Here is a 22,546-nt window from a genome sequence, read left to right on the forward strand (position 1 = left end):
CATCACTCAAATTAAGTAGAACGGATCCACGTTCCAAATAAACCAGCATATAACTGAGGAATTGTTCAAGATTTCAAATGAGTGAGTAGAGCTGGTTCACGCTTCAAGTAGACCTGTGTCAAGTGAAGAATTTTCTGAGGTTGTAAAGTCTCTCTCTGGGTGTTAAGCACCGGGCTGGCGACTCTGCTCTTGACAGAAATGGATTGCACATAATTCGGCAATCCTTCAATATTGTTTCAAACTTACCGCGTTTGTTCAAACACTGCAATAAACGTGTTCGGATAAGTTCTGAGATGCAATTTTTCAGTGAGGGTGAAGACAATGCTCAGAGTGGGCAGCTGTTTCAGTGAGGACGTCTCACTCAAACGGGATCCCCGTAGTCACCGATGGAGTTAGTGTGTAGTTTCAAACTTGCCATGCTGTGATTGGAAACGGCGCCACAGGAACATAACATCGGGCTGCCTCCCACGTCCAGAGACCGGTTGCGTTTACTTTTCGATCCGTGATCCGAAAATAACTTCCATTCGCCTACCCCGTCCGACTTTGAGACCTTGTAGAAAGTTTCCCGCGATCCCACAGAAAGGCGTCCCAGTTCCCTGTCTCCTTCCTTCCTGTGGCTGCTTACTGATATGTCTCCCAAGGACGAACGTGTTCTGTGTCCGCACTGGCCCTTCAGAATATTCTGGAATGCCTTTTTATATTCTTGATTTGAAGAGTGGTATATAATTGGGTTTATGCAGCTGTTAAAATAGCCGAGCCAAAACGTTATTTTGAAGACAGTCTCCGGGGGTTTGTACGCTGGAAAAAAGGAACCTGTGTGGACAAATTGGGGGGAAAAAACTATTATTTAAGTTTGAATCTCAATCAATAATTCACTTCAGCAGGTTTTCTTTAATAATAAATAAGAAACTGCGTGACTGGAAACACATACCCCTGGATATATGCCAAAACTGTTATTTCAATTGTGGCTAAATTTAATAAGCGTCTGGCCAAAGGTCAGAACTCGCTGAGAAGCAATGTTCTATGTTTATTGGAACGGAGGTGGGATTCAGAACACTATTTTTGATGCGGTAATTGAATGCGGAAAATTGTCCCTTGTAATTGGAAATCACAAAAAAACCCTGCAGATACTGGAAATCTGAAATAAAAACAAGAAAATGCTGGGAACTCTCAGCAGGTCAGGCAGCATCTGTAGAGAGCGAGAGAAAGTTAATGTTTCAGGAATCTCTTCATCTGAAATATTTCCAACATTTCTTGCTTTTAAATTTCTAGCATCTGCAGTCTTTTTTTGTGCTTCAGAAACTTCAAATTGGTCTAGGGCTGTGACTTTGCACTAAAATGGACTTTTTTTTTGTTCTGTGTTTTTTCTTGTAAAAATTATGTTTAATATATATATTTTCTTGTGAATGCTGCTTATCTGATGCTGTGTGCCTGTGATGCTGCTGCAAGTAAGCTTTTCATTGCACCTGTGCACACATGGACTTGTGCAGGTGACAACAAACTCAACTTTGACTTTGATTCCCAATACTTTTGCCCCATGGAAGCAAAACAGAAAAAGAGAGATGACAGAGGGACACTCTTGGAAGGTTTTAGATGCAAGAAAGATCATAGAAACCACAACTAAAATGTGACACTGTCACGTTCATTAAATGTGTAAAGTGTAGAACACTGATTACTTCACCATTCTTGGGTTGGTGCTGGCAGTGAACTATTTCTTCCCTATTCCCTGTTGTTGTCAGTGTGATTGGAATCCCCTGCTGGCCAGACTGGATGGGGTTGACAACTTCTCTTTCTTCTTGATGATTTGTACGGCAGTCTGGTAGATCACACGGCAACGTGCCTTGTTTATTGAACTCAATTGCACTATCTGTTTAATGAGGTGTGAACTCATGACCAGTGGGTCAATGATCTGGTACCATGACCACCAAGTCACCTAATCCCAATAAGTGAGGTTAGTTAGGTGTAGCTCTGCAAATTAGTCCTCCTGTTCGTGTGGGAAATGTCTGGATGGAAGATGACTGAACCTGTAAGTCATCTGGTGCTTAAATGCTCATAGTATATAGTCCACGTCATAATGCAGAGAAGTAGATGCAAAGCTTTGTGTCCATTTCTATAACCTGTGTCAATCCTCAAACAGATTATCTTGCAAGAAGCGGACCTGAAGAGAAGGAGCATGGGGATGGGGGCAGTGGGGTAGGTAGGAGGGACATGTGTAATAGTAAGCAGTTGGGATGCATGAAGAATCACTACACCAAGTTTTTCCATCATAATAAAGAATGAAAAGGGCATAAAAACAAAAATGTTGGAAACACTCAGCAGGTCAGGCAGCATCTGTGGAGAGAGAAACAGGGTGAAAGTTTCAGCTTCTCTTCGTCACAACCAGGCAAAGTTTGGAGGGAGGCAAAGTTTGGAGGGAAGCAAAGAACAAACTGCTGGAGGAACTCAGTGGGTCGGGCAGCATCTGTGGAGGGAAATGGACAGTCGACATTTCAGGTCCAAAACCTTCTGTCATGGTTGCGAGTGCTGGTTCTCGATTCTGCCCCTTATCCCCATTGATGGGGCCTTGTTACGCAGCACATGGTTTCCATGCACTATCATTTGCCTGATGACACACACCTGAGTTCCATCAGGAGACTAGTATAAGAACCCTGGTTTCACAAACACTGGTTGCCAGATTATTGGTCTATCTCTGGGTATACTTCGTCTCCGGGCTGCTTAGAGCTGTTAACTCCAGAGCAGTCCCGGTTTCGCGGTTTCTCCTAGAAAACCCTGTTTCCGTGTCAGTACTCCCTCTCAGAGTCCCGAGGCGAGATTCCTTTGGTTCGTCGTTCTGCGTTATAGAGTCCCGAGGCGAGATTCTTTTGGTTCGTCGTTCTGCGTTCATTACCGAGGAAGCATCCCGACTCCAGTCTCGTTCCGCATTTGGGTTCTCCGCGATCTCGCTCTTCGTGTGACTTTGTGACACCTTCATCTGGACCGAAAGAGAAAGGCTATTGCCCCTTTATTCTTTTACTCCATCTACTTCTCTGCATTATGACATGGACTATATACTATGAGCATTGAAGCACCAGATCACTCACAGGTTCAGTCATCTTCCATCAGCTATAGCTCCAGAAGGGTCTCGACCCTAAATGTCGACTGTCCATTTCCCTCCACAGATGCTGCCTGATCCGCTGAGTTCCTCCAGCAGTTTGTTTTTTTTGCTCCAGATTCCAGCATCGGCAGTCTCCTGTGTCTCCAAAGTTAGGAAGGAAGCAACTTCTTTTTCAAACATTCTGGATAAGAAAGATTTCACAAAGACTGCACAGAGTTCAAAACATGATGTGTTTTGAATATGTTTATTCAATCCTGCCAGTTTACCTATTACAGTTAGCAGGGACTTCAGTCACTGAGTGGGAATGTAATCTGGAGTGATAACCGAGGAGCAGTGTGTATCGAGTGAATCATCATGTTTTCAAGGTACTTTAGACAAATAAATAAAGATGAAATGTGCTGGTTCCTGTTGGGTAACGTATTTACTGGCCTTCATGTTTTGAGAGTACAATTCCACTGTGTAGAAGAACATACTGTTTTTTTTTCCAATGCCATGAATTGACTTTCTTTTTAGATGGTATTTCAAGATGATCTGTTGGAAATGTAAAAACATGATGAGGAAGGTACATTACAGGCTTGTAAAGGGACATAGTACTTGGTAATCATCAGTGACTGCCAACTATTCGGATGGAATGGCAGGGGGCCACATTTACACCAACCATGTCAGTAAAATTCTTATATCTGTGTGAAAGCCAGTGAAACCAAGAGGCCTTCACTGACTCACACAGCTAACCCCTCTTTGCCATGCCAACATGTGGTCGTAGTTTCACACACAAAGCACTGGAGGAACACAGCAGGTAGGGAAGTGTCTATGGAGGGAAGTAAACAGTCGACGTTTCGGGTTGAGACCCTTCATCAGGACTGGAAAGGAAGAGGGCAGAAGCCCGAACAAAAAGGGAGGGGGAGGAGCACTTGGTTGCTGGTGGTAGGTGAGTCCAGGCGAGAGGGGGAAGGGTAGGTGGGTGGGGGAGGGGGGAATGAAAGGGAATGATGTGAGGTGAGAGGTAGTTTGTTGTCTTCCTTGTGGCGATTGTGTCCTATTGGGTAGAATCGTGACCCTGCAACGAAGACTTGTGAAATTCAACTCTCATTCTTGTGACTTGTGTACAAAAATCTAGGTTGACACTGTAGCGCACTACTGAGGGAGTTCTCCACTGTTGGAGGAGCCGTCTGAATAAATGCAAGGTTAAGTCAAGGCTTAGTTTGCTTTCTAAGGTGGGAATAAAGGATCCTATGGTGTAATTTTGAAGAGGAGCAGGGGAATGTTTATCCATAGTGTCCTGGCCAATACTAATCCCTTACTCAACAGATATACTGCTTGTGGATTTCGAGTCTGTCCATTCAGCCAATGGTCTCCTGAGATACCAAGAGGAGAAATAAAATTCCTCCTGCGATAGATCTAACTGGGCAGGTTGATGTGATGGGTTCCATGGTTAGAAGCTCATGGCCACAGTTGCATGTTGGGCCATCAAACATCCTGTAGGAGCTAAATTTCAGTATCTTATCTTTCATCACACAAGCCTCAAAGACCACGGATGACCCAATCAGTGTCCTATTCATACTCATGCTCTATGCAAACCTCCCTTGCATCATCCAACCCTTTCTCTTGATCAGTAAACGAAAATCAAAAAATCTGCAGATGCTGGAAATCTAAAGCAAAAACAGAAAATGCTGGAAGCAGTCAGCAGGTCAGGCAGCATCTGTGGAGAGAGAAACAGAGTGAATGTTTCAGGTCCAAGGTCGTTCATTAGAACTGTTGAGTGTTTCTGGTTTTTTTCTGTTTTTGTTCCCTCTCCGTTCCCTCATGCATCCCCCCTTCTAAGTATGTCAGTCTTCTTCCTTTCAACTCCATGTTGCAACAAGCACCATGTTCCCCAAGGAAAGGTACTAATTATCGTAGATTGGTATTGATGTTCTTCTAACCGAGCTAATCTTAAATAAGTTATTTCTTGTGCAAATCCTTCCAAGACTCTGTTCAGAGAAAGGAAAAAAATGTACGTTTTTCCTCCTGTGATTTGTACCCATTGTACTTTGTGTGTCGCAGGTGGAGATTAGTTTTGATCAGTTTAAATGTCTTTTGTTCCGTGATGGACATCGGGAGCATAAATTGGCAGTGTAACATGAAGTTGACTATGAAAGGGCACGCTCCTCTGTTCTAATTAAATGCAAGATGGTTTTTGGGTAGTAGACAATCTTAATCACACCTGCCACTGAACTGAGGAAGAAGTAACTTGCTGAATTAATTTGACAGTGTATAGCACAGAAAGGTTATGATGAAGCCAGACACCTGTTACCTCATTTGAAAGGAAGGTGACATCGATGCAATGAGTCAATTGTTCAGTTTTAGATTGGAAAATAACACGGACAAATCAGAATTTTCTTCTAGATTGAGCAGCCCGGATTGCCCTGTTACTCGCTTCAGTGAATCCATGGAAAAGATTCACTGAAGCAAATTCAAACTCGCTCAGAACCACAGAATCCGGAATACGCACCCACCTATCAACGTTCTCATCCAAAGCTGCTATTGAATCGAATCTTGCTCACCCCTATTGTTTCTTGTTGACACACACGGTTTCCATACACCTCATCTACATGCTCAGTCTCTCTGTGGCTTCATCAATTTCTTCCACTGCAGCCTGCTGTAACCTTCTGGGGTGTCTGCCTTCGTACAACTCTGGATATCTTCCCATCCGCTTCATAGAGTTGTACAGCATGGAAACAGGCCCTTTGGCCCAACTGGTCCATATGGATCAAGATGTCCATCTCAGCTAGCCCCCTTTGTCTGCATTTGGCCCATATCCCTCTAAACCTTTCCTATCCATGTACCTATCTAACTGTCTTAAAAGTTGTTATTACGCCTGCCTCAACTACTTCCTCTGGCAGCTCATTCCATATACATGCCACTCTGTGTACAAGTTGGCCGTCATGTTCCTATTAAATCTTTCCCCTCTCCCCTTAACCCTATACCCTCTAGTTCTTGATTCCCCAACCCTGGGAAAAAGACTGAATGCATTCACGCTATCCATGTCCCTCATGATTTTATACACCTCAATAAAAATCACCTCTCAGTCTCCTATGCTCCAAGGAAAAAAAGGTCCTAGCCTGTCCAACCTCTCCCTATAACTCAGTCCCTCAAGTCCTGGCAGCTACAATTGATCACCCCTCATTCACCTACGCTCCAATGAAAGAATTTTTTTCCAGATTTAGTTCTTCTTGATGCATTTGGCAACTGCACCTTCAGCTGGATAGACCCTGATCTCTGTGCCCTTCTCCCAAAACATCATCATTCCATCTCCTCCTACTATCCTTTAGTTCTTTCCTTAAAACTTACCACCGAGACCAAGCTTTTATTCATCTGCACTGATATCTCACATTCCAACCATACTCAGTGTATGGATAGCTTACAAACCTTCTTACATTTTGCAAACTTACTGCTATTCAGTACTACATAACTGATTATTCCACAAAGAAATAATAACCTGCACCCCTGTATCACTTATAATTTACAGAACTTAGCCAATCCTAAATAAAAATGCTTATTGAGATAAACCAAGGAAGCCAACCTTCCCCAGAAGAGATCCAGCTCTGGGGTGGGGAACACTCACCCACAGTGGGTCCTATACCACTCCGACTCCATTTGGCCTTTGTTAGGGACAACATCTGCCTCCTACCAACAGCTGGCAGCAGAAACCCCGCCCTCCGATACACGTAACTGGCTACTGACTTTTCATTGGTTGGGATCTAGAAACATAGAAGAAACATAGAAAAACTACAGCACAATTCAGGCCCTTCGGCCCACAAAGCTGTGCCAAACATGTCCCTACCATCTCTTTCCCACCAAGCTTCTATGATGACCTCATGGAGGACTGGAAATCTGTGGACCACTGGTCAGGAGCCCTATAGTATACGGTGCCACGTAAATGCAAATTGTTGATGCATCAATGAATAGTCTTGGATTCAGTTCTATCTGACTGACCTTTTGTGGGACTTCTGCTGAAGTTGTATAAGTTCAGCTATTGCTAGTTTAATGCATCCATAAGCAAAGGGTGTATTATCATATTGAAAAGGAATAAATACAAAAGTCACACTGTCATCTGGCACTTGCAGTAAAACAGTTTGCAGGGCTACAGGGAATTAATTTGCCTAGAGGGAAACCACTTGTAGACTACAGAGAAATAAAATGCTTATCGGGAAATAATTTCCAAAGCTAAAGGGAAAGAGGGAAAATGCCTGGATTTTTATGCAAGGAGTTGGCGCTGACTCGATAGGCTGTGTGGTAGCGATTCTGTGATCTCAGCAGGTCGTATGTCACATTGCACCAATCGCACTCCTGTTCTTTCGCTAATCCTCGGCCTCCAAGTCCCTTTGTTATTGGTGTACGTGCAAACAGTCATGCTGAATCTATTGTAGGGCACCCATATGAATCTCAGGATCAACGTCACTGAAGCAGGTGACCAGGTGCTGCCTGGGATCTTATTCTGCCCAAAATTACAATTATCTAAGAACATCTCTAAAGGCAGTCCGACACTGCCCTTCCACCTACTCCCCAACCAAATCCATCAGCACCACCCCAAACCCACCAAATCCCTTCCTCTCCCTCACCCCACACTTTCTACCTCATCCTCACCAATTCCCTCACCCCATACACATTCTCATCCCCCTCACTCCACATGTACCCCATTCCCTATCCCCAGCCCACCACCTCCCATCTTCTCCAACCTCTCCCCTACCCCACTCTTCCATTCCAACCTTTTCCCCATTTCCCCCCCACTATCTCCTCCCTTTCCAAGATCTCCACCCCCTCCCCTTCCATTCCCAGCCCACCATCTCCCTCTCCTCCACTCCATCCTGTCCCCTTACTTCAGGAGCCCTTCACCCCATTTTATGTGTGAACGAAGCCCTGAACCCAAGGACCCCAACCTCAGTATCCTAAAGAGTTACCCTCAAAATTGCATACCTGCGGGTTCAAACCATTTCTTAAGACCGTCTGTGGCCAAGGGGGTTTCCCATGAGGAATAATAGAGAACAAAAACACGAGAGGGACAGGAGAATACTTCCCGGCCCCTCGAGCCTGCCCAGACACCTTTCCCTCACCCACACATATGGCTGACCTGCTCCAGACCTCAACCCCTCCTCTGCGCCAGTTCCCCATAGCCCTCATTTCCCTGATCTTTCAAAAATTTCTTTCCCTTTAATGCTTCTAACGACCTGGCCTCCACAAACCACTGGGGAAGAGAATTCCAGGGATTCACTATCCTCTGCGGGAAGAAATTTCTATGCAGCTCGGTTTCCTCATTTCTAAACTCCAACCCCTTTGCAATAAACGTCAATATGCCATTTGGGAATGCAGGGAAAATAAAAAATGGGATTAATGCAAATGGGTGGTCTGATGGTTGGAATGGACTTGGTGGGCTGAATGGCCTGTTTCTGTGCTGTATCTCTCTATGACCTTATGACTCTGACCTCCTCCCTTCCCACTGGCCCACAATCCCCTGCATTCCTTCCAGGTAAAACCATGATTCACTCGTACTTCTTTCAATCCCATACAACGCAATATTCTTCACCTTCCTGCTAACTTTTTGTGCTTCTTGCACAAGAACATTTAGATTCCTCTCAACTCTACCCATTTGCAGTTTCTCTCTCCCCATTCAGATAATAATCTGCCTTTTGATTTCTCTTACAAAGTGCATGACCTTGCACTTTCCCACATTAAACTCCATTTTCGCCCCCTCACTAAATCTATCTATATCTCACTGCAGAGTCACAGCATCTTCATTCCAGCACAACCTTCCATCTATTTTTGTGTCGTCAGCAAACTTGGATAACTTGCATCCTGCCTCCTCCTCCAGATCATTAACATAAATAGTAAATAATTAATGGCCAAAACTGATCCCTGGGATACTCTACAAGTCACATCCTTCCTCTGTGGGAAGAAATTTCTATACAGCTTGGTTTCCTCATTCCTACCTGAAAAAGCCCCATTTATTCCAACTCTCCGTTTTCTATGTGATAACCAGTTTTCAATCCACGTTAATGCATTTTGTCCAACACCATGACCTCCTAAGTTGTGCGCCAGTCTTTTTATGTGGCACACTGTCAAATACCTTTTGGAAATCTAAATGCGCCACACCTACAGGTTCCCCTCTATTGACTCTGCATGATTTACTTTTCAAGAAACCATGATGACTGGTTTTGATTATTTTTCTTAAATCATTAGCTATTTATTCTTTGATAGCATCTCGCCAACAATAGATGGTAAACTAACTGGCCTATCGTTTCCTACCTTTAGTCTTTCTCCTTTCTTGGACAAGGGAGTCACATTTACTGTTTTCCGATCCACTGGTACCCTCCCAGAACTCAGGAGGAGGGGTCAGTACTATCTGAAGAGTTGGAGGACACCTCATTGAGATTCTGAAGGGAGAGGTTTTTTCCACTGGCAGGAGAGCCTTGAACAGGAGGGCCACTGTATTGTGAGAAGGGGCTGGCCATTTGGGGCTGCAATGAGGAGAAATTTCTATAGGTAGAGGTTGTAAATCTTCAGCATTCTCTCTCCCTGAGTGCCCTGGAGGCTCAGTTTCTGAGGCTGAGGCACAGATCAGCCATGATCTTTTTGAATGGCAGAGCTGGCTTGAGAGCCCAACTCCTGCTCCCATTATCTTCCATTCATTCTACCCCGTTCAATGACCCAAAAGAGTGAGCTACTTTTGAGTGCGTTGTTTTAATTTTCCTACAACCTTGTTATAGTGCTTGCAATTACTTCAGAAACATTTTCAAACGCATAGCTATTCTCCTCGTGATGTGTTTGTGAAATCCATCCTGCAGAGTCCTGGAAGTAACAGTTCCAAGCAACCCTAGATGCTCCACAAAATAATTACACAAGCTTTTCATATCTTGCTTATTTTTCAATAAATCTTGCTTGCTGCCTGCCAGATCAGATTAGCGTTATAAACCACTCAGTTTCCACTGTCAATCATTCCTCTGAATGAATGCAATGGACACAAGTTGCTTCATCTATTATTATCACAGATTTGCTGTTATTTCCCTTCCTGCTGCAAGGTCATTAACTAATGTTCCTTGTAATTCTTTATAGCTGGTGAGGCCCAGAATGTGTGCATTCACCATGTAGGAGAATGCTGACCACAAAACTGGGGGATTTTATTTGCTTATTAATGCTCTCTGGAAAATTAAACTGCACTTTGTGCATTGCAAGATAAATACAAAATTAAAGCAAAATCGAAAATCTTAGAAAGCCTCGTGGGGAAAGAAACAGTGTTAATATTTCAGGGTATAACCACTGACCATTTTGATGACAGATCATTGACCTGAAACACTAACTCTGTACCTCACGTCACAACCTAAAATGATCAAATAGCTCACTGGTCCATCAAAGAGCAGAACGCTGAAAGAATTCAGCGGGTCAAGCAGCATCTGTGGTTGCAAATGGTGAATCTTGGATCGAGACCCTGCATTAGGACTGTGAGGGAAGAGGAAAGACTGTTAACACTGCAGTACGAGGGAGGGGTGGGATCTTTGTCTGCAGTCTCCTTTCTTTTCATTGGTCAGTCAAGACTGGCTCATTACCATGTCACAGCAAAACTCTACAGATTGTGGGAATCTGGAACAAAAGCAGAAAATACTGGCTGTACTTTGTAGGATGGGCAGTATGACACAGAGAGTGGTTGATGTTTGGAATGTGCTGCCAAAACGAGTCATAGAATCAGATACAATTACTACATTTAAGGGGTATTTATATAGATACTTAAATAAACCCAGGCGTAGAAAGGTACAGATTTAACACAGACAAATGGAATTAGTGCAGACAGCCGGCATAGGCATGGTGGGCCGAAGGGCCTGTTTCTGTGCTGCACAACTCTATGACAGCAATGGAGTTAATAGCATAACGCTATTACAGCGCCAGCAACCAGAGTTCAATTCCCACCGCTGTCTGTAAGGAGTTTGTACGTTTTCCCCGTGTCTGCGTGGGTTTCCTCCGGGTTCTCTGGTTTCCTCCCACTTTCCAAAGACGTACAGGTTAGGAAGTTGTGGGCATGCTATGTTGGCGCTGGAAGCGTGGCGACACTTGTGGGCTGCCCCCAGAACACTACGCAAAAAGATGCATCTCACTGTGTGTTTCGATGTCCATGTGACTAATAAAGAAATCTTCAGGTCAACAAGTTCTCAGTAGAACTGGGAAAAGGATTTAAACTGGGTTTAAAATGCAGAGACAGTGGGGAGGAATGAAATGAACTAAATGTAAGTTCCATGATGGAATGGTGGGCAGGAGAGATTAAATAGTGAAGGAAATCTAAGCATAAGGTAAAAGCATGTGGTAATAGGATGGGCAGGAACACAAATGTGTGATCAGGAGGTGGAGTAAAAGGCAAGAAGTGGAATCATTATCTGAAACTATTAAAGGAAATGACTGAATGTTGAAAATCAGAGATGAAAATGCTGGAAATTATGATCATTTGAACTATTTAATAAAAACAGAAAATGTTGGAAACACTCAGCAGGTCAGGCAGCATCTGTGGAGAGAAAAACAGTCAACAACCCGAAACTTTAACTCTGTTTCTCTCTCCACAGATGCTGCCTGAGCTGCTGAATATTTCCAGCATTTTTCTCTTTCTTTCTCAGATTTCCAGTATCTGCAGTTTTTTTTTGTTTTTCATTAGATGAACTTCCAAAAGGCTGTGATGTGCTCAGTCAGAACAAGAGGTGCTGTTCTTGTCCTGGGTTTCATTGGGATGGTGAAAGAGGCCAAAGACAGAGAGGTCAGACAAAGACAGAGAAGACGGAGTGGATTGGAGAACTAAGGTGAGAGGCAGGTGGAAGCTCGGAGTCCTGCAAAACAGGAAGCAAATCTGCATTTCATTTCCCCGTGTAGAGAAGACCACATCGAGAGTGGTGAATGCGTTGTATGGGATTGAAAGAAGTACAAGTGAATCATGGTTTTACCTGGAAGGAAAGTATGGAATTGTGGGCCAGTGGGAAGGGAGGAGGTCAGAGTGATAAGGTCATAGCAGATACAGTAGAGAAACAGGCCATTCGGCCCACTGAGTCCACCCCAACCATCAGACCACCCATTTGCATTACTCCCATTTTTTTGTCCTCCCTACATTCTCAGATTCCGTACACTAGGGGCAACTTGTAGGAGCCAAGTGACCTACCAAGCTGCACGCCTTTGAGAATCTGGAGCACCCGGGGGAAAGCCACGCTGTCACAGGGAGAGTGTGCAAGCTCCACACAGACAGCACTGGAGGTCAGGATTGAACCTGGGTTCCTGGCACAGAGTCAGTGCCTCCACGAGCTGTGCCACCTGCCAACAAAGGGTTAAGGGGTAGGCTTTGCATCTGCTATGGTAGTGCGGTTAGATCCATGGGAAGGGTATTGATAATTGGTGGCGACAGGGTGAACTGGAATAATTACCATTATGACAATGTAAGACCACAGACTTTTTTTAACTTGATTAAGTGCACTTGCCTTTTAAGAATCCAATTACAATATTGCTTATTTTAATCCAAATCCTATGGAAAATTACATAAATACGAAAACTCAAAAAAATGATTTAGGTACGTACGATGGTAGTGAACAGGTAGAGACATGCTGTAAATTACACATGACAATTATACAAAAGACATTTAGTTAAACCAGTAGAAATAATTTGGGAAGTCTGTTATGAAGTCTGTTGCAAAGGCAGCCAAGAAGTGAATGGATGTTACTATAAGGACGTGAGCAGCATTGGCTGAATGGCCTCCCTTTTCACCAAACACCTGGCAGGTGACAGCAACTACAAACTCAAGCTTTGAATTCCAGGCTGCTGCAGTCCCTGTGATAGTGAATGTTCGGTGGGATCCTTTCTTCATTAAAGTGGTGAGTTGTATTAAATGGAGAGAGTGGCATGCACTCAAAGAGTAAGCAAGAAGGCTTTGGTAAATTGGGAAGGAAAGATTTGATTCCTCAAAGTGTCTTGGGAAAGAAAACAGGTGAGTGCAGTTGTCTGACATGCAGTAAAGCAGTGAAGCAGAAGAACTCTTGCAATTGAATAGATACACCATTTCACTGAGGATGATCAAATTCTCTTGCTTGGAAGAACTGGTAATGAGCTTAAAGTTTTGCAGAATTGATTGACAGCCACGTAGAGTACAAGCCGGGTGTTATTTTGTAACGTGAACTGGGTACCTGAAAAGTGACTTCTCAGAACAAGGCTAGAAGGTTACAGCTCAGAGAGAGGCCTTTGAGCTGTTGAATCGGCACAAGATCCACTCCTTCCCTCCCCTAATTGTCCAGCAGATACTCTCCTTTCCGATGCTTCCCAGCTCCCTCTTGAACGCTTCAATTGAAACTCTCTTCACAACTGCCCTGGTAGTGAATTCGCGACCCTAACCCCTCACTGTGTCAAAAAAAATTCTCGTGTTGCTTTCGATTATTTTGCCTAGTTCTTCATTCATCTGCCAATTGGAATAGGTTTCCTCCATGTACAGGAGATACCCATTGTATGGCGATTTACAGAATTCACAAATCACTACCCAAATATCTGAGATACAGAATAAAATTCACTGTGGCAGAATTTGTGTGAAAATCTTAATTTTATTTTCAGCTCTCATTTCTTGATGCATGCACCGATTATGTGAGCTTTGCATCACGGAAAATTGTGGTCTTCTGGGAACGCAACCCCCCGCCCATAACACATGGGTCACCTGTACTCTGTTTTTGCATAACTACCTCTGTCAGGTCTCCCTGTAACTTCCTCTGTTCCAAGGAAAACATTCTCCCTAATCCATCCACATCTTTTCCCTGGAGTGTAGGAGGCTGAGGGGTGACCTTATAGAGGTTTATAAAATCATGAGGGGCATAGATAAGGTACATGGTCTCAGTCCTTTTCCCAGTGTAGGGGAGTCTAAAACTAGAGGGCAAAGATCTAGGGTGAGAGGCGAAAGATTTAAAGACGACCTGAGAGGCAATTTTTTTCCACTCAGAGGATGGTGGGTACCGGATATGGAACGAGCTGCCAGAGGAAGTGGTAGAGGCAGGTATAATCACAATGTCGGAAGGACATTTGGATAGATACATGGATAGGAAAGGTTTAGACTGATATGGGCCAAACGTGGGCAACAGGGACTAGTTCAGCCAGGCAACTTGGTCAACGTGGACGAGTTGGGCTGAGGGGCCTGTGTCTGTGTGCTGTATGACTCTGTGACATGTGCCTAAAGATCCTCATCTCTGGATACATTTTAATAAATCTCTTCTGCACCTTCTCTAAAGACCTTCACAAATTTCCTAAATTGCAGTACACAAAACTGGACACGATACTCCAGTTGTGGTCGAACCAATTTTATAAAACTTAATCATGACTTCCCTGCTACTGTATTTTACAGCTCTATTTATAGTGCAGAGAACCCCAGGTACTTATATTAACCACTTTCTCAATCTGTGGCTTTCAATGAGCTATAAAGATATATCTCTTACTCTTGTAGTGGATTTAGTTTCATACCTGTTTTACATTGCCTCTTCCTACAAAAAAAAACACACATTTCTCAGCCTGAAATTTCATCAGCCCATTCCATATCTCCTTGAAGTCTATTACTATCCACCTCACAGTTCACTACACTTACAAATTTTGTGTCATCATACAAACCTGGAATTTGTGCCCTGAACACCAAGTCATTAATATATAACAAAATATTAAGTTTCTTAATATATAAATTAAGAAAAACAGTCGGTCTATGGGGGAACTCTGCTGTATTTTTCCCTCCAGATCTAATAGATAACCTTTCATTACTGCTCTCTCTTTCTTATTACTTGGCCAATGTTTGATCATGTTGCTACAGCCCCCTTTTATTCTGGATGACAGGCCCACTATGCATCACCTCATCAAATGCCGGTTAGAATTCCATATGGAAACCAATCATACCCTCCTCATCAACCTTCTGTCATGTTATCAAAAAGAATGTCCAAATGACAGCTAATCCTGTCTCCACAAACGTTCTACCATCCACATTAAAATGGATGGTGTTTTCTGGTGTTTTTGAACAAGGGTGTAACATTTACAATTTTCGAGTCCTCAGGCACCAACCATGAAGTTCTATCTATTTGGCAAATTGTGGCCAAGGCCTCTGCAATCCGTTTACAATTTATTCATAAACAACAAATAAATGTTTGTATTTAAACAGCCCTTTTAATATCCCACAGTAAAACATCCCACAGTATGTGTCAGACATTTGGCACTTGCTCACACCTTGGCTGGGTTACACTTGACCTAGCTTGTGACTCACTTTTGCCCCCAGCTGGATCCCTGTGGCAACACTATTTTTTTAAGGCCACTCCGTGAAGCAGAGTGGTCCATGAGCTGTAAGCAGGGACGAGGTCTCAGATGGTCTAAACCAAGGTCCCACCCCCAGAATACGCTGCTGGCCTTTTGACCCCAGCCATCAGGAGCAGTGGAAATGCATGTAATAATTAGCTGTTAAATTCATCTGTTGAAAGGTAAAAATTAAAAGTAATAAATTCAAAAACATTTCACATTCATATAAATTAATTAAAACAAAGGAAAGGAAGAGTAGACTACAAAGCTTCATCTACATTTCTAATCGAAGATGGTAATTGCTTGCAAATGAATTAGGTTATTTTGGATACGCTGAGGGGCCAGATGCAAAGTGCAGCTGAACCCACAGCTCCATGTGATCTGGCAGTGGAGTGAGAGGTCAGCTTCATGGCCATTGGATCTCCAGCTCATCCAGTGTTGCCAAAATGTGTTGTAAGTGCACACATGGCAGTCCGAAATGTGCAGACAGGGACCCTGCCACTAGCTGGCCATTCCCTGTGGAACTGCTGACTAAAACTCAGTGTGATCCAGCCTGCTGAGATTAGGATGGATGTGCCTGGTGTAGTAGGTCTTAAAGAGTGGGTCTAAAGGCAGTGGGAGAGAGATTGAAAGGCTTAGAGAGGGAATTCTGGAGCTTAGGGCCTAACTTGCTGAAGGCAAAGCTTCCAAAGGTGGAATAAGTAAAATCGGGACTGGGTTATAAGAAGAGGTTGAACAGTCTAGGACTTCATTCCTTGGAGCATAGGAGAATGAGGGGTGATTGCATGGAAGTGTATAAAATCATGAGGGGCACAGATCGGGTGAATGCACACAGTCTTTATTCCCCTGGGTCAGGGAATCAAGAACTAGAGGGCATAGATTTAAGGTGAGAGGGGAGAGATTTAATAGGAACCTGAGGGACAACTTCTCACCCGGGGGTGGTCCGTATATGGAGCGAGCTGCCAGAGGAAGTGGTTGAGACAGGTACATTAACAACATTTAAAAGACACTTGGACAGATACATGGATAGGAAAGGTTTAGAGGGATATGGGTCAAGCGTGGGCAAATGGGACTAACTTAGATGGGCCTTTTGGTCGGTATGGATGAGTTGAGCTGAAGGGCCTGTTTCTGTGCTGTATGAGTCTATGACTCTATCAGAAATGCATGAGAGACCAGGAAGGTAGAGATTCCAGAACATTCTCAAGGATGAGGTTGGTTACAGAAAAAGAAAGTAAGGGAAGAGGGTGAGTCATGGAGGAAAACAAGGTCAAGAATTTATTGGATGCTGTATTGGTGTTACATATTTGCCAATGGCAGACTTTTTTTTACTAGAAGGAAGACTTCATTTAAAAAATCTATGCTTTTAAGTTTCTCCATATCCCTGAAACTGAGCACTGTTGAAAGTTTAAAGCATTGACCCCATTTCTCTCCCCACAGTTGCTGCCTGACTTGTTGAGAATCCCCAACTTTCCTGGGTTATCTCTGACTACTTGCTTTTATTTGCATTAAGAACAATATCGCACATTGCTATTTTCCTCACTAATGCAGCATGAGTATCTGGATTCTATTTTTAAAATCTTGGAAATAAAATGGTGATCAGTAAATGTGACCTTGAACCTACTGGATTGCAGAAAAGTTCAACTGTTCATTAATATCCTTAATGAAAGATAACCGGTTGTTCATACCTGGTTTGACTGGTTTGTGACTTCAGTGCCACACTTTTGTAGTTAACCTTTGAAATGGGTACTTAAAACTCTGAGCTCACCTTCAGGATGACCAACGATAGGCAATAAATATCTGCCGTGTCATCAATACCTACATATCACAAATTAATTAAAAATATTTTCAAGGCTGTCACGATAGGGCGCAGACCAAAGTTGGAGACAGAAGGGGAAGAAAGGAACAAATTGAAACAGAAAGGTACAGCTACATCTGTAGAGAGAGAGAGAGAGAGAGAGAGAGAGAGAGAGAGAGAGAGAGAGGCGGAGATTGTAACATGCCTATTGAGCACAGGCTTATGTTGGGCATGGCTGAATAAAGTCAGAGGCTGAGGCAGGAAGGTCAGAGTGGGAACAGGAGGGAAGATTAAAGTGACAGGCCACTGGAAGTTCTGGGTCACCCTTGAAGACTGAACTTGAGGTATTTGCAAATTGGTTACCCAATCTGCATTTGGCTTCTCCAGTGCAGAGGAGATCTATGTATCAATAAGTATAGTTTAAGTTATATGCAATTAATAAAGTGGGTCTAGACTGAGAATATAGCAATCAAAAAGAGATGTTAGTGTTTTTTATGAAGAAATAGTGCTTATAAAAAAAAATTGTTTTTAAGACATACTAATTTTGACTATCCCTTGGTCACCTCCCCTAAAATCTCCTTGTAGGATTTGGTGTTAAATAGCACCAGTATGCTGTGCCCTGGTGTGCTTCACTTAGTAAAATAAAGGTACGACTTGCACTATTATAGCACTATCACTACCTCAGGAGTTCCAAAATACTTTATGGCCAATACAGAAAGTTTTGTTGTATAATCAATGTTGTAGTGAAACACAACAGCCTATTTGTATATTGCAAGCTCTTGCAAGTAGGAATGTGATAATGGAACCTATTAAAGCCTCCACAGAAAAGTTGGGACCTTGATTTAAAGTCTTCCAGCCAGTCTGCAGGTTACGACAGGGTCTCGTTCCTGAGAACTGTTCATAAGTCGGAAATGAAGAAAAACAGTGTGTGGGAGAGGATCACAGAAAGACCGGTGATGGAAGAGCAAGCAGGCGTGGGAAGAGTGGCCAGCAGCCGGCCTCACTGACTCAGTGAGTGAATGAGCGAGTCTGCTCAGCGCTCCCAGCTCTGCTCAGCTCGATCCAGCCCCCGGTTGTTGCGGCTCGGGAGGGGGAAATGGAGAGAGAAGGTACACGGAATGCCCCATCTCCATCCGGCAGAAGGTGCCTTCAGCAGCAGGCAGATCCATCCACTGGTCTCCCAAACGTTTGTTCATATGTACGGGGTGTCCATAAGCTGAGCATTGGTAACCTGGAGAGAACCTGTATTTAAAAGACCTGCATCTCTCACATTCCAGCACTCACTGGAGTTCAGTTTATTTTGATTGCCCAGGTCTCTGTGAAGCCACATTAATATAGATTGTCCTTTTTGCTGCTATTTCTTTCTATTCTGTTGTGGATTAAGCTCAAACCACCATGCCGTATAATTCAGCCGCTATACTCAGGGTAAATATTTGATTTGATTTGACTTGTGGCTAATAGAACTGTAATAGTGTTTGAGGAAGAATTTTCACAAGACCATTTTCTGAAAACAATTAGCTTTTTACTTGCAGATTAATCTATCAAACCCCATCATCTTCCATTTAGTGTAAACATTTTGCTAACATTTAGAAATGTTAATCTTTACTTAGTGCTTATTTTATGGAATCTAAAACAAAAAAGAACATTCATCTGACCCATTGTGTCTTAACCAGTGGCATCTGTTCAGGTGGAACTTTCAACTCCCAATCCACATTGCTTCATAGTTTCCCTTTACAACTTGTCCAATTGCCATTTAAGTGAAGGTGAACTTGTGTCTGTGATTACCTCCTGAAACGATACAAATCTGAATAACTGCACAGAAAAAAAGATTCCAGTTTCTTGCATTGCTGTTTCTACTACTGACTAAACAGCCAAGGAAACTAGCTGTTACTCTATCAACATATTTTCAAATTACATTTAATTCCTCTTGTTACTTTGCACTGTTGTGATGAAAAATACCCAAGTTTTCAAGACTTTATTGATAACATGTCTCAGACGAACACCTCTGTCTCCTCTTCAGATGTGATTAGCCTGTATAATGCTCACATTTCTTGGGATTATCTGAAATTTCCATGCTGTCAGTTTTAATTCATCTCAAGACATTCTCTGATTTATTTTACGACTTACGTGTGGCATGATCTGTATGGATGGCACGCAAACAAAAGCTTTTCACTGTATCCCAGTACATGTGACAATAATAAACCAATGCACTGCAGAATGAATCTTGATATCTCCACCTCTTCCATGACTCTAATTCCCTGTTTGTATAACTAACTCACTTTGCCTTTTATGTCCTCTCACTGTCCATGCATAACTGCACAATCTCCTCTTCTGGCTGTAATAATCCTGGAAGTTCCACAGTTGCTGTGGGAGCTACTCTCAGTAATTGTAGAAGTGAATGAAAACAAGAAGAAAAACACCCAGGCAAGAAGATGCCCGTCTCTTCGAAGACACTTGATCAAGATATCTTCATATGCATGAAGACAAAGCACAACAAAGAGTTAGCTGCTTGGATGCACCAACAGCCATACTCCCTGCTCTCCAAGGCTGCACCTGAGGGATTTTACACCTCTCTTTCTGCTTTAATCAGTTCTTCTTTTATTTCTTCATTTTTAAATTTGTCTTCAATGTGAAAGTGTACGTATGTAAAAGGATGTATGTACACACACACACACACACACACACACACACACACACACACACACACACACACACACACACACACACACACAGCCACACACAGCATGCTTTTGCTCTCCCTAAGCTTCAATAACCCCCTGTATTTGTATTTGTTCTGTATCCGATATTGCGGTCAGGATTCCCCGTCCATTGGTCCCCACCCCTACTTACAGTCTGTTGCTTTAACATATTCTTCTCCTCCGCACTGAAATCTGTAGTTTGTCTCAAATGCCTGGTTCTCCATCATCCTAATCATGGTTACACTTACTCAGTGGACCTTGACCCATCTTGAAATTGGTTTATCAACTTTCAATCACCCTTGCGGCTTAAGTCACCAAGCTAAATAGGGCAATATCGTTTTCAGACTGAGGTGAATTAACCTGTTTCTTCTCTTCAGATGTGACTCACCTATATTATACATCTGAAAGCTCCATATTGTCAGTTTTAATTCATCTCAAGACTTCCTCTGACACTGCAGAGTCACTCTTGGTATCTACAACACAAGTCTCTGCTACTTTTATTTCAAAGTAGAGCGAAATGAGTCTGGATCAGACCAATAAAAACAGAATGCTGGCAATGCCCAGCAGGTCAGGCGGCATCTGTGGAGAGAAGTACAGAGTTGACATTCCAGGGGAATAATTTATTACCAGAACTGAAAAAAGATCAGAAATGAAACAAGATGCATAGAAAGGAGAGGAGAGAAGGATGGGGAGAACAGAATAAATTCGATAACGGGGGGGGGGGCTGTTAGTGCAACGTTTCGTAGGATACATTACTTTACAATTTTTAGTCTTTGGAAGGGTGTTCGCTCCAGTTAAAGCATTGTCGTGCTTTGCATGCCACACATAATCAAAAGAGGAGAATTTAAACCAGAAGCTGCGAGAAACGCTCAGCAGATTGGGGAAGAGTCTTCCAACTGAAACGTTAACCTCAGTTCTCTGTCTATAGATACTGCTTTTCTTTTTTTTATTTCAAGACTTAAAGGATCTGCATTTTTTTGATGTGCATTTACTGGAGAGTTAAAAAAAATCATTCACTTTGGTGAACCTGTTTGTATTGTGTATTGAAGGTGGTGCAATTTTTGAAAATCAGCTGCTAATTCCTTGCAGACTGTACTGTCCCGATTTATCAGCTCTTTAAACGTCAGCGTTCGCCTCCATACAATTAACAAATGTGGTTAAATGGCGCCTGAATATGACTGTTTTATGTGCTCATTCTCGACGGGGATAACCACAAGCCCCTGATACAAAGCAAATAACATCCCCCCCCCCCACCCACCCCCCCCTCCCAAGTTGTAACTTTCCTAATGCTCTCTCTGCCCTGCAAGGTCTGGTAAGGTCTCGGCCATCAATGTTTTGTTTTGGAATGAATTTATAACACTGTGTGGCTCAGTAGATTTATGTGTCACAATCAGACGCTAGCTGATAACGGGAAGGTTTGGAGCATTGGCGCCTCAAGGTCAGATTAGAGAAATGTGCGGTTTCTCCGAATAGTCCACTAGCAAATGTACTCACTTCGGTAAAACTTACCGAGGAGACGTGACCCTAAACAAAATCCATCCTTACCTATTGGTAGAACCACAAAGAACGGGAGCCAACAGAGTATGAAGCCTCCCACCACTATTCCCAAAGTCTTGGCGGCTTTCTTCTCTCTGGAGAACTTGAGAAGTAAGACCGAGAAGTGTGTTTTAAGCTGAGTGCTTTTGCTCTTGGAGCGGTGGTCGGAGAGTCTGGGAGAGTTCTCCGCTTGAGTGTCTCTTCGGTGGATGCGTAAGGTGACTTGGTCCGCCCGCAGTCTCTCTCGCTTGGTCCCAGCATACAGACTCTTGGTTTCTCGCTTGGCCACAATGTAGACCCTGCAGTACATAATGAGGATGATGATCAGGGGGGCGTAGAAAGACCCAAAGGCGGAGAACAAGACGTAGCCCGGTTCCTCGGTGATTTTGCAGATAGTCTCGTCTTCTGGAGGGGCTTCCTTCCAACCAAACAAGGGGCCAACGGATATAACCAAAGCCAGCATCCAAACCCCCACTAGGGTCAACAGAGCCCTCTTCTCCGTCATGATGGTTGGGTGTCTCAAGGGGTAGCTTACTCCGATATTCCTGTCTATGGATATAACGCACAGGCTCATGATGGAGGCGGTGGAACACAGCACATCCATGGCCGCCCACATATTGCAGAAGATGCGCCCAAATGCCCAGTACCCGAGGATCTCCAGGGTCGCGGAGAACGGCAGCACGGAGCAGCTGAGGAGGAGGTCGGCGATGGCCAGGTTGATGATAAAGTAGTTGGTCACCGTCTGCAGGTGCCTGTGGCAGGCCACGGAGAGGACCACCAAGATGTTCCCCAAGATTGCGAAGAGGATGAAGGATCCCAGCACAATACCCAACACCAGGGCCCGGGTGGGGTTCACGGAGTGACTGCAAGTTGTGCAGTTCTGGATGAGCACTGAGGTCTTGTTTTCAGAGAGGAGCCCCATTTCATCCGGGGACAGGGGAGACCTCGCCTTGTATCAAGCTTCCACAGAAAGCCCCCAACTCAATGCTGGGACCACCCACAGCACGCCCTGCGCCGCTGTTGGAGATGCACAGTGCCAGGAAGTTCCAGGTGCCTTGGCAAGGAATCTTCAGGTCCGGTTTCCAGTTCCCAGCTCCTCTTTCCCACCGACACGGTCCTGTA

The 22,546-nt window shown here is 43.6% G+C and overlaps 1 protein-coding gene across 1 annotated transcript; it reads right to left on the minus strand.

The window, feature by feature from the left end:
- Positions 1–361: 361 nt before the first annotated feature.
- On the minus strand, positions 362–22,346 carry adra1aa (adrenoceptor alpha 1Aa). The gene is made up of 2 exons (XM_052040747.1): positions 21,434–22,346; positions 362–813 (listed from the first exon to the last, which is right to left on the minus strand). Exons 1-2 carry the CDS (start codon positions 22,344–22,346, stop codon positions 362–364), a joined length of 1,365 nt encoding a protein of 454 aa, XP_051896707.1.
- Between the last annotated feature and the right edge of the window lie 200 nt (positions 22,347–22,546).

This window comes from Pristis pectinata, chromosome 29 (assembly GCF_009764475.1).
Source record: "Pristis pectinata isolate sPriPec2 chromosome 29, sPriPec2.1.pri, whole genome shotgun sequence".
Taxonomy (NCBI): Eukaryota; Metazoa; Chordata; class Chondrichthyes; order Rhinopristiformes; family Pristidae; genus Pristis; species Pristis pectinata.